The following is a 17,961-nucleotide window of genomic DNA, read 5'->3' as shown; positions in this document are numbered from 1 at the left end:
TCTGACAGTTTTAAATTGCACTGGGTGAACTTTTTTTACTTTGGAAAGTTCCAAGGTGTCTTGACTGTCCCCGGTGGTGGTTAGTGGTATTGCACTTTAGGTTTTTGTGCACTTAATTATGTATCAGGTGTGACACCCTATAAAGGTGTGCTAGGGGTGTGCAATCACTGCCTGTGATATTGTGAGATTGTGTTCACTCTGAGTTTGAGAGCCTGGTGGAAGGATGGAGCTGGAGAGGAGTCCTGCGCTGCTTAGCCAGGGGGGATGTGTTTCAGCTATGGTGTCTGGACGAAGGGCTGGCATGGCGTGGTGGGGTCGCAGTGATGGTGTCGGCGGGATGTGTCTACATGGACTGGTGGAGTGGCGACTATGGAGAGTGGAACTCACCATGTGGGACTTGGCTGCTGAGCTGGATTCAAGCATGCTCGACTTCGTGGCAGAAGCTGGACTCATCTTGGGGACTCTGTTACTAAGCAGCAGCAACTGGTGGTGGACTCTGCTCCAAGGCTGCACTAAGGTGAAGGATCCTGTTATGGTGATGGATCCAGGTGGAGGAGAAGATGCACGCAGGTGGTGGGCTCTGTTGCTAGGAGCGCACGCAACAGAGCAAAGCTAAGTGGTGTTCCCCCTGTATTGTCTCTTTCCTCATGTGTGTTATTAGTGCAGTGGTGGGATTAGTCTCCGCACCGACCCATTCCCTAGTGAGGGTTTAGGGTCAGGGCGAGCAAGGGGTTAAGGTTCGCATGCGGCGACAGGTGCGGAGCCTGTATAGGGAATGTTAGGAGTGCAGGGACACTGGCTCAGGGGAGCTTAGGAGGTCTCCATGTCCCCACTCCCTATCGCAGGGCCCACCATTGTTAAAGTTACCCAGGTTCCCCCTTTATTTATTTGATTTATTGTATAACGTGTAATACCTAAATTCGCCAGGTGGAGGCGGCGTATCCACCTGCACGTCTTATTATTTAAATGCGCCCCACTGGAGGCAGTGTATCCAGGGTCACGTGTGTTATGGGTCCGCCTTGCGGTATCATCTGCGTCCTGACACACGTGATCATGACAATAGGTAGTTGACAGAAAGTGAGTGCAGGCCTGCCTGTCTGGGAGCCCTAATTACAAAAGCAACCAACCAGATGAAGATCCAATTTGTAGTCTACACATTTCAAAAACTAATTGTTGCACACCACTAAAGTGGCATCAATTTCCATAGAGTAGAAACAGTATAATAGGCCTCTGACACACCTTTTACTACAGGCAACCCCATCAGATGGAGACCCAACTTGGAGTCTCCACATTTCAAAAAGTTATATTCACACACCACTAAAGTGGCATCAATTTCCACAGAGTAGAAATATTATGATAGGCTTCTGACACATCTTCCACTTCAGGCAACCCACCAGATAAAAACCCAATTTGGAGTCTCCACATTTCAACAAATTGTTTGTAACATCAGCAGCAGTAGCAACTGCATGCACAGAAAACATCACAAAGGTAGTGCAGACTGCAATAATGAGAGATCAATGCATGACACTAAAAACCACACCATCACCTAGTCTGCCAAGTCTAAGACTGGGATGCAAAAGTCATTGGAGATCCATGACTTGTTCATTTCAATCAAAGTTAGGTTGTCTACACTTTCAGGGGACAGCCGTCAGGGCACCAACAGCAGCACTGAAAACACATTCTGTGAGCGCGCTGTCTGTTGGGCATGACAAAACCTCCAAAGCGTGACAGGCGAGCTCAGGCCACTTTTCCACTTTTGAACACCAAAATGCAAAACGGTCCAAATCCCCCCTGATTGCATTGATATTGAGCTACAGACACTCCTGCACCATCTTCTCCAGTTACTCACAATGTGTCAGATTTGTACTCTGTTATGCTGGTGCATAGGTTGGTCTAAAAAGTGTGTAACGATTTACAGAAATTTCATATGCCACTTAAACCGCTGCTGCTGCTAATCTTTTTAGGATGATGCATTGACGTTCTCAGGGTTGGAAGTCTAGAATTGTGATGCACACTGTGTACCTCCCTGCTGTCTTGGGAAAAAACAGTAAGATTGTCTACAAGCGTGTTTCGATACTCCAGCATGCACGCATCCTTTTCTGGAGGGGAAGCATCTGGCTAAATTTACTCTTGTACCATTGCTTTAACAGAGTGGCAACCCAGTAGTCAGCACTATTTCTAACCCTAAGAATACGGTTATCATGTTGAAGATAGTGGAGCAAGAAGGCGCTCATTATTATTATTATTATTTATATAGCACCATTGATTCCATGGTGCTGTACATGAAAAGGGTGTTACATACAAATTACAGATATCACTTACAGTAAGCAAACTAACAATGACAGACTGATACAGAGGGGAGAGGACCCTGCCCTTTCGGGCTTACATGCTACAGGATGGTGGGGAAGGAGACAGTAGGTTGGTGGGTTGCAGCAGTTCCGGTGTTGGTTGAGGTGATATCTCCAGTAGTGGTGAGAGAGAAGGTAGCGGGGTCATTGCAGGCTGTAGGCTTTCTTGAAGAGGTGGGTTTTCAGGTTCCGTCTGAAGGATCCAAATGTGGTTGATAGTCAGACTTGTTGAGGCAAAGAATTCCAGAGGACAGGGGCAAATCGGGAGAAGTCTTGGAGGCGGTTGGATGAGGAGCGGATAAGTGTGGAGGAGAGAAGTAGGTCTTGGGAGGACAGGAGATTACATGAGGGAAGGTATCAGGAGATTAGTTCAGAGACATATGGGGAAGACAGGTTATAGATGGCCTTGTAGGTCAGTATTAGTAATTTGAACTGGATACGCTGAGGGAATGGGAGCCAGTGAAGAGATTTGCAGAGGGGAGAAGCAGAGGACTAGCGAGGAGAGAGATGAATTAGTCAGGCAGCAGAGTTAAGGATGGACTGGAGAGGTGCGAGGGTGTTAGCAGGGAGACCACAGAAAAGGATGTTGCAGTAGTCGAGGCGGGAGATGATGAGGGCCTGCACAAGCATTTTAGTAGATTGAGGGTTGAGGAAAGGACGGATTCTGGAAATATTTGTGAGCTGGAGGCAACAGGAAGTAGAAAGAGCTTGTATGTGCGGTTTGAAGGAAAGGGCAGAGGCAGCGGACTTCCGGTATTGGGGAAAGCGTGATGTCATTAATTGTCATAGCTAGGTCGGGTTAAGGAAGATCTGTGAGATGGAGGAAAGATGATGAGTTCAGATTTGTCCACATTGAGCTTGAGGAAGCAAGAGAAGAACAAGGAGGATATGGCTGATAGACACTCTGGGATTCTGGACAGCAGAGGGGTGACTGAGTGTCATCAGCATAAAGGTGGTACTGGAATCCGTGGGACTTTATAAGTTGCCCCAGACCAAGTGTATAGATTGAGAAGAGTAGGGGTCCTAAAACAGAGCCTTGTGGGACTCCAACAGAGAGAGGGTGGGATGAGGAGATGGTGTGGGAGTGGGAGACGCTGAATGTGCAGTTGGAAAGGTATGAGGAGATCCAGGATAGGGTGAGGTCTTTGATGGCGAAGGAGGAGAGGATCTGTAGTAGGAGGCAGTGGTCAACTGTGTTGAATGCAGAGGACAGGTCTCGAAGCAGGAGTATAAAGTATTGTCCATTTGATTTGGCTGTAAGTAGGTCGTTAGTAATTTTGGTCAGGGCTGTCTCAGTGAAGTGATGGGGGCGGAAACCAGATTGTAGATTGTCAAAGAGCAAGCTAGATGATAGGGATGATAGGTGGGAGGAAAGTTCAGCATGGACTTGCTGCTCCAGGAGTTTGGAAGCGAATGGGAGCAACGATATTGGGCGATAGCTGGACATAGCGGTTGGGTTGAGGGTTGGCTTTTTAAGGATAGGCGTGATTGTGGCATGTTTGAAAGCAGAAGGGAAGGTACCAGACGTTAGTGATATGTTGAAAAGGTGGGTTAGGGATGGGATAAGTGTGGTGGTGAGGTTGGGGAGGAGGTGGGATGGAATGGGGTCAAGTGAACAGGTTGTGGGGTGCGATTTGGAGAAGAGACAATTAAGCTCCCCTTCAGTGATGTTGGAGAGTGAGGTTACGGGGTTTGGGCATTGGCCTGGTATACAAAGGGGTTGTGGTGGTTGAGCGATGAAGACTTGCCTTGTTTGGTCAATCTTATTTTTGAAATGTGTGGCAAAGTCCTCGGCAGAGATGAGGGAGGTTGGAGGGGGCAGTGGTGGGCAGAGGAGGGAGTTAAAAGTTTTGAATAACTGTTTGGGGTTGTAAGATAGGGAAGATACAAGGGTTGTGAAGTAGGCCTGTTTAGCAGAGGTGAGGGCAAATTTGAAAGCGAGTGTTGCCTGTTTGAATGTGGTGAAGTCGTCTTGCGAATTTGATTTCTTCCAGCACCGCTCTGCAATTCTGGACACTTGCCGGAGCTTTTTAGTGGTGTTATTGTGCCAGGGTTGTCTGTTGATACATCTGCCATGAGCGAGAGGGGCAACCACATCAATAGCTGATGCGAGAGTGGCATTGTAGAAAGCAGTGGCAGTTTGTCACGTGGACCCATCCTGTGTGACACGACCCGCAGGCCGGTAACTAAGACAACAAGACACGGCACATGTAACTGTCCTGTGTGACACGACCCGCAGGCTGGAAACTAAAACAACAAGACACGGGGGAAGGGGAAACAGTTACAATAGTGGGCCCTGCGATAGGGAACGGGGACGTGGAGACCTCCTGCACTCCCCTGAGTCAGTGTCCCTCACACTCCTAATGTTCCCAATACAGGCTCCTCACCTATCGCTGAGCCGGAACCTGTCACCCTAGCACACCCTACACCTATCCCCTGCTAGGGAGCTGGGTGGTGCAGGCACTGGCCCCACCACAGTACTAATACACACCAGGGAAAAATACAAACAGGGAAACACCACTTAGCTTTGCTCTGTTGCTATTGCTCCCAGCAACAGAATCCACCACCAGAATGCAGCTTTCCTCCAGTATCGCTGATACTTCTCCAAGCTTTGTCAGAGCTGCAAGGAACACCTCTGTGTAATTCCTTCCTTCACCAGACTTTACACCAGAGCTCCCCTGAGATACTCTCTGTAGTTCCTTCCTTCACCAGACTTGGTTGGAAATGAGCAATATCACCAACACCTGCTCATAGACCATGTGACCCTATATAGGAAAAGGGAGTGGTCAAATGATCAGGGGTCAAAAGCTGCTATAATCCCCGTGACCACCGGGGGCTAAAGGCAAAGCAAAGAAAACATCAAGTGCAATGACCCTAACGGCCACCGGGGGCAAAACTAGAACTGAAACCACCAGCTTAAGGAAAAAAAACGGTTACTAGTGCTTTTATCTGTCATAATCCAGCATGGATCTTGACACAGTGTCTGTTTCGTGGAGTGAGGATATGGATGCCAGTGGTAGTATAGAGTCAGAGAGTGTGTGGGTGTCTAGGTGTGCAAGGTTTCTGCGGGGGTGCGCGTGTTGCTGGACATGGGTGACAGGTGAGGAGGACAGGGATGATTAAGTGAGTAGATGGTGGTCAGATAGAGGGAGAGGGGAGGTGGTGAAGTTAGAAAGAGAGCAGAGGCAGGTGAAGACCAGGTCTAATATGTGTCCATCTGATTGGGTGGCTGAGGAGGACCACTGAGTAAGTCCAAAGGATGTGTTGGGTGATTCCATAAGGTCCAAGTCCATGTTGTGTTGCTGGCAGGGTAACACTCAACGTTGCTTCCTCCGTCCCCTCCCGACAACCATGGACAAAAGATATGGGATCATTATACTCTTCATCTCCTGACTGTTGCACGTCCATGACCTCATCCTCCTCCATTTGTTCCTTGGCTTTTCAATCTTCACTAACAGTTTGTCTGGTACCATGAACACCCCTTGATTGCTTTAATCAGCATCTCATGGCACCCGCCTGTGCAACATCAGTCCAGAAATTTGAGATATTGTTATCCCTTCCACATCTTCCTCTGCTTCCACATCTCCTCTGGGACCACTACCTCCTTGCACAGTCTATTCAGTGTGCCCTGGAATCTACAGTGCTAACCATCTTAGTAGCCATTTCAAAATTATACAGAAGGGTGGAGAGGACCTTCATCTGTGCCCACTTTGCAAGTGTGATTTGCACCACGGCCGGACTGCATTGATCCAGGCTATGCAAAAGGACATACTGCACAAGGGCTCATCACTGCTGCTGGAACATTGCAAATAAAATGGTTAACCAGTAGGCCGAAAGACATCTGTAGTGATGGAAGTCGATGACCTGTGGGGTGCGATCGGCCGGAAGTGAGCGCACAGTGAGAATGCATTCTGTATTATTATTATATTCTGTAGCAGTGCATCCAGGCAGGGATAATGGTGGAGAAATTGCTGTACCACCAGGTTGAGGACGTGAGTCATGCAAGGCACGTGTGTAAGGTTGACCTGGCATAGAGCCACCACCAGGTTTGCACCATTATCGTATACAGCCTTCCCTGGCTCCATGTCAATGGAGACGGCCATTGTTCTAACTGGATAGCTTTTCACAAATCTTGAGTTGTGTGACTGCGATCCCCAAGGCATAATAATTTGAACACTGCCTGATTGCAGTGAGCCATAGCTGCGCAGTACAGAGGTGGGGGGGATTCTTATCTGCACTGTTGGAACCCATGATTAACCCCTTAACGACCAAGCCATTTTGTAGGTTAATGACCAGGCCTTAATTTTGAAATCAGACTACTGTAATTTTATGTGCTTATAACTCTGTAACGCTTCAACGAATAACGCTGATCCTGACATTGTTTTTTTTCGTGACATATTGCACTTCATGCTAGTGGAAAAATTTATTTGATATGACTTGCGCTTATTTATGAAAAAAATGGAAATATGGCAAAAAATTTTAATATCTTGAAATTTTCAAACTTTTAATTTTTAAGCCCTTAAATCAGAGAGATATGTCACAGAAAATAGTTAATAAATAACATTTCCCACATGTCTACTTTACATCAGCACAATTTTGGAACCAAAATTTTTTTTTTGTTAGGAAGTTATAAGGGTTAAAAGTTGACCAGCGATTTCTCATTTTTACAACAAAATTTACAAAACCATTTTTTTAGTTACCACCTCACATTTGAAGTCACTTTGAGGGGTCAATATGACAGAAAATACCCAAAAGTGACACCATTCAAAACCACATTCAATAAGTTTATTAACCCTTTAGGTACTTCACAAAGAATTGAAGCGATGTGGAAGGAAAAAATTAACATTTAACTTTTTTCCCCAAAAATTGTCTTTGTACACAATTTTTTTTATTTTGTTAAGGGTTTCAGGAGAAAATGAATCACAATATTTGTTGTGTAATTTCTCCTGAGTACACCGATACCCCATGTGTGGAAGAAGACCAGTCTTTAGGTGCACGGCAGTGCTCAGAAGGGAAGGAGCATCATTTGAGATTTTGAATGTCAAATTGGCTGGAATCGAGAGCGGACGACATGTCGCGTTTGGAGAGGCCCTGATGTACCTAAACAGTGGAAACCCCCATAAGTGACCCCATTTTGGAAACTAGCCCCCCCCAAGGAACTTATCTAAATGTGTGGTGAGCACTTTGAACTCCCAAGGGCTTCACAGAAGGTTATAACGTAGAACCATAAAATTAAAAAATCATATTTTTTCCACAAAAATGATCTTTTCATCCCCATTTTTTATTTTCCCAAGGGTAACAGGACCCCAAAAGTTATTGTGCAATTTGTCCTAAGTATGCTGATACCCCATTTGTGGGGGTAAACCACTATTTGGGTGCATGGCAGTGCTCGGAAGGGAAGGAGCCGTTTGACTTTTTCAACGCAAAATTGGCTGGAATTGAGATCGGACGCCATGTCTTTTTTGGAGACACCCTGATGTGCCTAAACAGTGGAAACCCCCCACAAGTGACACCATTTTGGAAACTTGACCCCCCAAGGAGCTTATATAGATGTGTGGTGAGCACTTTTAACCCCCAAGTGCTTCACAGAAATTTCTAACGTAGAGCCGGGAAAATAAAATAATCATTTTTTTTTCCACAAAAATGATATTTTTGCCCACAAATTTTTATTTTCACAAGGGCAACAGGAGAAATAGGACCCCAAAAGTTGTTGTGCAATTTGTCCTGAGTACGATGATACCCCATATGTGGGGTGGAACCACTGTTTGAGCCCATGGCAGAGCTCAGAAGGAAAGGAGCGTCGTTTTTGAATGCAGACTTCAATGGAATGGTCTGCGGGCGTCATGTTGCATTTGCAGAGCCTCTGATGTGCCTAAACAGTGGAAACCCCCCACAAGTGACCCCATTTTGGAAACTAGACCCCCAAGGAGCTTATCTAGATGTGTGGTGAGCACTTTGAACCCCAAAGTGCTTCATAGAAGTTTATAATGTAAAGCCGTGAAAATAAAAAAATCATATTTTTTTCCATAAAAATTATCTTTTTGTCCCCAAATTTTTATTTTCACAAGGGTAACAGGAGAAATTAGACCCAAAAAGTTGTTGTGCAATTTGTCCTGAGTATGCTGATACCCCATATGTGGGGGTAAACCACTGTGATCGCCTTACTGCGATCCTTGGGAGGCATAATGCACAAATCCAAAAAAGGTGAAGAATTGTTTTTATTTTTTACGCCGTTCCTCATGCGGTATTAGTGATTTGGTGACTTTATTCCTTGGGTCGGTGCGATTACAGCGATACCAGATTTATATAGTTTTTTCGTGTTTAGCTTGTTTACACACAAAAAGACGCTTTTTTTTTGGAAGAATTTTTTGTAAGGTATTTTTGCATCGCCGTAATTTGAGAGCTATAATTTTTCCGTATTCCGGCCGACAGAGTCATGTGTGGGCTTGTTTTTTGCAGAATGAGCTGATGTTTTTATTGGTACCATTTTCGGGCACATAACATTTTTTAATTGCTTTCTATTCCGATTTTTGTGGAGGCAAAATGAACAAAAACTAGCAATTCAGGAATAGTTTTTTTTTTCTCTGTTCCATGTGTGGTAAAATTAGTATGGCAGCTTTATTCTTTGGGTCACTACGATTACAGTGATACCTCATTTATATCTTTTTTTATGTTTTGGTGTTTTTTACACAATAAAAACTTTTATAGAAAAAATAATAATTTTTGCATCACTTCATTCTGCGAGCTATAACGTTTTTTTATTTTTTGGCTGATGGAGCTGTATGGCAGCTCGTTTTTTGTGGGACAAGATGACGTTTTCAGCGGTACCATGTTTATTTATATCCATCTTTTTGATCGCGTGTTATTGCATTTTTTCCAAGCGGTATGATGATACCGCTTGGAAAAAGTATAATTTGCTACTTTTTTGTGTTTTTTTTAAGGCATTCACTGAAGGGGTTAACTAGGTCCCTGTCCCTCTTGCCGTGCCTCTCAGCTGTCATAGACAGCTGTCGGCACTGAACTGAAACTGTGTGTTTAAACACAGTGAGAGTTCAAAGGCAGGACGTGCACAGTCCGTTCTGGTGCGGGAAGTTACATACTGCCTTGACGGACTGTGCACATCCATAGACATTAAGGGGTTAAAGGAGTGGTTGAGGGCATATGAGAAGGCCCTAGAGGAGATGGAGGAGCCAGAAGCAGTGGAGTGTTAGAGTCAGAGATTTGTCCCGCAAGCCTTGTGGATTCAAAGACTTGTTGAGCAGCCCCTTGACCACTTGCCCCCACAACCACAGAGTCATACATTTTTTCAGGGAGCGGGTGATGTGTTAAGTGAAATACTGGTGTAGCTACTACTACTGATCCCATCATCCAACACCTCTTGACGCTAATTACAGTGAGAGCAGGAGTGGCAGATGGGAGTATTCATTAGACGTCCCTGTGCTGTAAATAAATAATTAAAATAACAAACAGCATGGATTCCCCTGTATTTTTTGCTAACCAGTCAGGCAAAAATCCCAGCTGGGTGCTGCAAATCTCAGCTGTAAGCTTCAGCAAGGCTAGTTATCAAGAATAAAGGGGTCCCCATGCTGTTTTTTTAAATTATTTAAATAAATAATTTTAAAAAACCGCATGGGGTCCCCCATTTTTGAAAACCAGCCATGCTAAAGCTGACAGATGGTATTCTCAGGTTGGTAAAGGGCCATGGATATTGGCCCCCCAGCCTAAAAATAGCAGCCCACAGATGCTTGGAAAAGGCACATCTATTAGATCTGGCCAATTCTGGTGCTTTGCCCATCTCTTCCCACTTGCCCTATAGTGGTGGGAAGTGGGGTGATAGTTGGGTGGGTTGATGTCACCTTTGTATTGTTAGGTGATATCAAGCATCAATAAGACACTCCCATTACTAACCCCATAGCCACATTGTAAGAAAACACAGACACAGAGAAAAAAGTCCTTTAATTGAAAGAATGACACAGACTCCTTTAATAATCTTAATTAAACCATAATTATGACCTCGACTAATTCCACAAAAGCCCTCGATCTCCTGTAGTAAAACTAAAATAAAAAAACAACAATATACCATACCTGTCCTGCCAAGATGCAACCGTCCAGGCTGAGAACCACTGTGGAATGAACTACTGCGAGCGGAGCCTCATTGACCAGTGGTGACATCACTGAGGTTACGTCTGGTCACTGAGGCTCCGTTCCCAGCAGAGCTGAACTGCGGTGACCTTGGTGAGATCCCCCCTAGCACCGTGAGAGTTTTTCAAGAGCTAAGTCAGCCCAATATCTGTAAATGCATTGGTAAGGAGAAAGAAGAGGCTGACTTATCTATTGAAATAAATAGCCAAACTCCTTCATTAACAGCACTGGTTACATTCTCACACATTAAACTGTGTCTTCTGTTAAGCACAGAACCACAACCAGAGGTGATAGCTCATGATCCAAGAACCCGGCACAAAACATACAGTATATATTAAGTTACTGTATGTAACTTTCCAAATACATATATGTATAATTTATTTTAGTTTGAGAACCACTTTAGGTAATGGGAGACAAATGGAAGGTTGTTGGGGGGCTTTTTATTAGAAAAATTAAGCTGCAGCACGTATAAAAAATTATTATTAGTTTGTCTTTCAAAATTAATGGTATGCCTACTTAATAGATTTTAGCATTTTAAAAACCTATAATACCACTTGAATTTTTCTTTAATGAATATCGAATATATTTTTTTAAATACCTAAAATAATTATTTTATTCTATGACACAATTTATTTTATTCCTACTGTGTCCTGTTGCTTCATGAAAACGTCCTTTTAATCTACACTCCTGAGACATCCAACAGTATTTAATGGCTTGCGAATCATGGTTTCTACATTATACAGAATAAAATGCCACAATATTACCTGACAAATTTCCTTGATGTAATACAGAAATTACCAAAACTACAAACAAGAAATAACAAAACTTAAAGGTGGCAAGAAGGTGAAGGTGAGTTCCGAAGAACACACATTCAATGAACCTGGATATTTCTAGTTGAAAATATAGTCCACAATTCTACAACATAGAATATGTGCTGATAGATACATGCGCTGCTAATGTAAAGATTATTTGTTAGTGTAGGAATTGACCAATGGATGATCTTCAAAGAAAAGCAAATATTTCTCATAACTTTCATTTGCTTTCATTCTTTTATTCCATGTTTTAAGTGGAAACAGAGACATTCTAAAAAGTTTAGGCTGCCCTTTGTCCAGCAACAGCCAATGGAATATTGCACATTCTTATGCCTTGCGTATCTCATGTATGTATATGGCTGTGATCCTGGGCTACCTTGTCTTCTGGACTGTTGGGTGTTATGGGATAACCTCTATATTCTATAGCTATATATTTTGCCAAAGATAATGCTAAGTAAAGAGAAACTTCAAGCAAATGTGGAACAGGATCAACCCATAGTTCTCCAAAGTGAGCTGCACACCTTATTGGATTATACAAGACACGGATGAGAGGTGCCTAAAGAATTGATTCCTTGAGAATCTCATTGTGCATTTCCTACTGACTGAAAGTGAGCATAGCCACAACTAAAAGAATTTTTCAACTGCTGGTAAAACGTATTAAGCTCAGAGGAAGCGCCACACTTGTATTTTTTTCCTCTCTCCCTAAACCAGGGTATTTCTAAAGGCCAAAGATAATACTACACATTTAAAATAAAAGCTTTATTTTGGTCCCATCCGTACACAAAACATTGCTCTAATAGCCTTCTAGCTTGACTCGTGATCTTTAGCAAACTGCAGATAGGCAGCAATGTTCGTTTTGGAGAGCAGCAGCTTTCTATTTGTAGTCCTGTTATGCACACCATTGTTGTTCAGTGTCCTCAGAATGGTCGACTCCTTAACATTAGCTAATGTGACAGAGGACTTTAGTTGCTTAGATGTTATCTTAAGTACTTTTGTGACCTTGAGATCTTTTTGAGACACTGTTGTGAAGGTTAATTATGGTCTTGAACTTCCCCTATCTGTGCACAATCTGTCTAACTATGGATTGGTGGAGTCCTACTCTATAGATTTGTAACTTTTACCTTCCTGATGATCATTAGCAACTCTTCTTATAAGGTGCACAGAAATCTCCTTTGCTTGTGCTGTGATATGTTATTATAATCATGTGTTGTGAAGATCAGACTTTATTCTTTAACTAAAACAGATCATATTATGACACTTGAATATCATTGTATTGATTGAAAACACCAGACTCTAATGTCTAATTCATATTATCTGCTAATCCTAGAGGTTTTCATACTTATGCCACAATGACAGAATGACAAAGTCTAATAATTTTGACTAATAAGTTTGATTTGGTTCAAAACTTGTGTGAAAACCTCATGCACTTGCCAGATATGCAGAAATATGGTAAATTCTGAAAGATTCACAAATTTTCAAACTTCACTGTATATATGTGAAAATCTGATTGATTTCTATGGCATTCTTTTCTTCCAGTATTATCTTACCTAAACACTGGAATGGAATTGGCAAATTACACCTCCATTTCTGAATTTGTCTTACTTGGTTTGACTGATTTAAGAAGTATTCAAGTGATTTTCTTCATATTTTTCTTGATGTTTTACATAATCAACTTTGTAGGCAACCTTTCAATTATGGTTATCACTGTGATAGACACCAGCCTCCATACTCCAATGTATTACTTTTTGTGGCATTTGTCATTTCTAGACATCTGTTATTCTTCAGTGGTTGTTCCTAGGATGCTAAGAGACTTTTTGGCCTTGGAAAAGACCATCTCCTTTGCTGGCTGCATTTCCCAGATGCATTTCTTCCATTTTTTGGGAAGCACTGAAGTGATGCTCCTAACAGCAATGTCATACGATCGATATGTTGCCATTGGCAATCCATTGCGTTATTCGACAATCATGAATACTAGAATATGTCGGCGCTTGTCGTTCAGCTCTTGGATTACTGGATATTTTCATTCCCTGTTACATACGGTGATGACAGCAAGGCTACCATTTTGTGGGCCAAATTTGGTAAAACATTTTTTCTGTGATATTAAACCAGTGCTGAAATTGGCCTGTACTGATACTTCTCTCAATCTCAAACTTCTCACAAGAGTTACAGGAACATTGGCCACATTGACTTTACTACTAACTCTCCTCTCATATGTTTTTATCAGCAAATTTCTGCTGAAGATACGGACCTCTGAAGGTCGAAAGCGTGCATTCTCTACCTGTAGCGCCCATCTTATTGTTGTCTTTTTGCTTTATGGAACAGCTATTTTTACTTATATGCGACCGTCAACACAAGACTCTTTAGATCAAGACCGAGCAGCTGCTGTTCTGTTCACTGTGATAACTCCGGCCTTAAATCCAATAATATATACGCTAAGGAACAAAGATATGAAAAAAGCCATGAAGAAAATATTTGTAAACAATTTAACTTTTTGACCACAAGAAGGATGTTTTCTCATACTGTATATTTTATTTAATAGGAATAACTTGTTCATTTAGTCATTGGCTAAAATACTATACAAGTAGAAATTTTCAGTTTCATTAGAATTTTTAAATATTTAAAGTTAAAAAAAAAGAAAAAATTGTCACTACTTGGAATTTCACTCTTTATAGGACACTATAAAAATTAAGTAGGAAATGACGACATAAAGACCAGAGGAATGCCAGCATGCACTCCCACTTGGCCATTGTATTTACATTTTGGGATACGGTGTAGAGCAGCGCTTACTGAATGTGTTGGGCACACTAGCTTGGCAATGGGATGAAGGTACACAGGAATGTTTTTCCACTTAAACAGTCCATGTGGTTTATTTAGACTCAGCATAAGCCACCGTAGGCCATGTTACACATCACAGACCTAAAAATTAGTCCATAGCTCTTCATAGTACACAGCTTTAATGACCGCATGCCATGCCAATGTCTCTTTTACAGTTTTACTCTGTGACACATAACATTAGATTGCAGTCTTTATATATGCTGAAAACATTCAAAAAGAGAAAAAGAAGCCAGCTCACCTGAAGGCATGTGTAGTGGATAGCCCGGACCACGTGCAGTCTTCACGCAGTAACCAAGGAAAAAGAAAAAAGGTCCAGCTTTGCAAATTCAAGTCCAATTTATTGTTAAAAACAAGTCCAAAACAGAGCAAAAAATGGTGTGTTCACATGAGTAACAAGTAGTAGATTACTACTGAAACTGAAAAAGAACAAGCTATCGTTCGAAATGCGTAATCTACTACTTGTTACTCATGATCCCACACTAGGACACTCCGAGGAGCTCTTTACAACAATGTTTCTTGATTGTTAACTCTCAACCTGCATGCTCCAAGCCCCCTTATAAACAAAAACAAGGCTCGTAGAACTACAGGTCCCAGAGCAACATTTCAGGCTTACGGTGCAGACGACCTCCTCTGTGACACATACCAGCCATTTACAACAATAGCGGTCACTGTCTCACAATGGATACCAACTGAATATTTGCTACCAATGAAAGGAGGCTTAGCTCCTACTCTGAATTATCATAAACAAATTATAGCATTTATGTAACATTTTGAATTGATACTTATTTCCCAAAAAGATAATGTTTTTGACAGTGTAATGTATGCTTATATTCTTGCAATTGTGTGATTTACCTATTTCCTTTCCTATTTTCCTGATATATATTTTTTCAAATATTTTTCATTCTGTCTAAAATACTTAAAGGAAATTTGGAAATTTGAAAAGCAAACAAAGTAGTAATTACATTTTCTAGACAAGTAAATTTCACTCTTAATCATACTGGATGTCATTATGAAAAGGAAACGATAAGTAAATGCAAAAAAAAATGACTTATAAAGGAAATTTAAGTGATATTTCAGATGGGTAAAAGTTAATAAAAACATTGTTCTAAATAGTTAACAAAATTTTAAAAATAAATAAATAAGTAAAAATTCATGATTTATGAGTTGTCTCATATTTTACCACATTAGGTGATTTTGGTCCAATAAAAAGGGGCAAATCTATAAATCTCACCAAGCCACAATAGAAATCAGTAGTAAAGAGCATTTCTAGCCCTGGAGAATATGGCACATCCATGCATCGCATAGACAACACAATGATTTTAATGAATACCATGGTATATTCAAATATGAAATACGGCTTTGTTGATTTCCATAAAATCTGAAATATTGCATAATGGAAGAAGCAAATCAAGAAAGCCGCGATAAGGACTTAGCTGTACTCAACACTGCAGACGTTTCAAATGATGGCTCCATTAATGGTGCCTGGTAATCCTAACTACACATGCTGGAGCTGATGCACATTTGTCATCTATGCTTGAATCTGTAAATTCACAAAATATTTGTGTCACTATCACAACTGCCCAATGGAAGATACGAGCATTAATTAAAGTGGCAGATGAGACTACGCCTGTTGCTGGAGCATAAGAACCACGCCCTCCCACAACACATAGGTTCCTGTTCCACTTTGCAGGAAGACACGGCACACCACTTCTGAAGTCAAAGCAGTGTGAACAGATAGAAGATAATGCTTCCCACAGGCTTGGCATCACTACCCAATCTTCCACACGATCCAGTTTCACAAGCTTAAAGTCTGGATCACATAATCCTCAGCCTGAACCTTCTTCCCCAACCATGTTCAGTCCTAGGAGACTAGTGATCCCACACTAGGACACTCCGAGGAGCTCTTTACAACAATGTTTCTTGATTGTTAACTCTCAACCTGCATGCTCCAAGAGGGACAGAAGGACATGCAGTTTAGTAATGCACAAAACTTACATCAGACACCGTCAAAAGAATATCATGGTGGGAATGAAATATTTGGGAGAAGGAGAAAGATGTCTCTGAGTCTTGTTGTTGTTAAGTCACAAAGTCAAGAGGTGGTGGAATACGAGGTGCTGGATGACAAAGTCACCGACCGAATCTGGTGAAGCAGGCATGCAGAGTGAGGCCAGAAGTGCTAAAGGGTAGGGATTGGCAGCACCAAAACAGACAGGAAGAGGCAGTGGGGTGACCAAAGGGCAATGGCAGGCAACTGGAAAGCACTGGCACTCGTGAATTTATCCTTCAAAGAGTTCGGTGCTTACCAGTCTGATACTTTTTAAAGAGAGTTCTGAGACAAATAAAATAACCATTTGCAACCTGTGCCATGCCAAGATCAGCAATAGTATAATTTTTTTTCAAAATCAGCAATAGGCTGACCACTAAGAACCTAACAACTACCAGTATGATAAGGCATATGACATCTATGCACACGACTCAGTGGACTGAATGCCTGTGTCCATGATTATGCCATCAGGTGACACCACTTCCTCTTCCCATATGCTAGGTGCTCCCCAATCTCCTGTCCAGAACACTTTTGCAGATGTCTCCTGCCAAGCACCTATCCTTGTACATTCTGATTTATCATCATCAGGCAATTCGAAATCCTTGTCCCAGCACAGTGTTCAGCTGTCCCTACCCCAGGCCTTGGTAAAAAAGAGAAAGTTTGCAGCCAATCATTCACAGGCCCAAATGATAAATGGACACATTTCCCGGTTGCTTGCCATTAAATATTGCTGCTTTGCTTGTTGACATGGAGTATTCCTGCCGATACATGGCGGCAGCCATCCCCCTAGCTGCCACATTTTCCCTCTGTGTTGTGTCCCTGACTTGTACCAGCATGTGTCCAGTAACAACTAGGGATGAGCGATATTGCCCAATATCGTATCAGAATTCCGATTTCCGATATTGAAAAAATATCGGATATCGGAATTTCCGATTTCCGATATCAATGCAAGTCAATGGGAGAAAAAAATCGGAATTACAAAATGACCACTACAGTGCTATATAATGTATAAAATGGAGGGGAAACACCTCAGGATAATGGGGAAGGAGTTTGCAGAGGCAGAGGAGCAAACAAATCGCTAGAAAAATGCACAGAGCAAAAGCTGTAGCAGGAAAACTGGTCACCATCTTCTTAACAGCGGTGTTTTTTCTTTGGGTTAGGATTAGTTGGGGTAGGGTTAGGGTTTATGGTTAGTAGGGTAAGGTTTAGGGTTTAGGGTTAGTAGGGTTAGGGTTAGTTAGGGTTATGGTTAGGGTTAGTAGGGTTAGGGTAAGGGTTAGGGGTTAGGGTTAGTTAGGGTTATGCTTATGGTTAGTAGGGTTAGGATTAGTAGGGTTAGGGTTATGCTTATGGTTAGTAGGGTTAGGGTTAGGGGTTATGGTTATGGTTAGTAGGGTTAGGGGTTAGGGTTAGGGGTTAGGATTAGTAGGGTTATGGTTAGGGGTTAGGGTTTAGGGTTAGTAGGGTTAGAGTTAGGGGTTAGGGTTAGTTAGGGTTATGGTTAGGTTAGTAGGGTTAGGGTAAGGGTTAGGGTTAGTTAGGGTTAGGGTTATGCTTATGGATAGTAGGGTTAGGGGTTAGGGTTTAGGGTTAGGGTTAGTTAGGGTTAGGATTATGCTTATGGTTAGTGGGGTTAGGGTTAGTAGGGTTAGGGTTTAGGGTTAGGGTTATGGTTAGGGTTAGTAGGGTTAGGGTTAGTAGGGTTAGGGTAAGGGTTAGGGGTTAGTCAGGGTTAGGGTTATGCTTATGGTTAGTAGGGCTAAGGTTAGTAGGGTTATGC

General features: G+C 42.2%; 1 protein-coding gene across 1 annotated transcript; it reads left to right on the top strand.

Moving 5' to 3' along the window:
* Nucleotides 1–12,861: 12,861 nt before the first annotated feature.
* Nucleotides 12,862–13,797, top strand: LOC141082748 (olfactory receptor 12D1-like). Its single transcript, XM_073566665.1, has one exon. The coding sequence runs from the start codon at nt 12,862–12,864 to the stop codon at nt 13,795–13,797; it is 936 nt and encodes a 311-aa protein (XP_073422766.1).
* The last annotated feature ends 4,164 nt before the right edge of the window (nt 13,798–17,961 follow it).

The sequence above is a fragment of the Dendrobates tinctorius genome, unplaced genomic scaffold (assembly GCF_039654945.1).
Source record: "Dendrobates tinctorius isolate UK_male_01 unplaced genomic scaffold, ASM3965494v1 ptg000019l, whole genome shotgun sequence".
Lineage (NCBI taxonomy): Eukaryota > Metazoa > Chordata > Amphibia > Anura > Dendrobatidae > Dendrobates > Dendrobates tinctorius.
This window is presented reverse-complemented; position numbering and strand designations above follow the sequence as displayed.

Coding starts and splice junctions, on each gene's coding strand:
- LOC141082748 (XM_073566665.1), top strand. CDS start 12,862: ATGGAATTGGCAAATTACACCTCCATTTCTGAATTTGTCTTACTTGGT.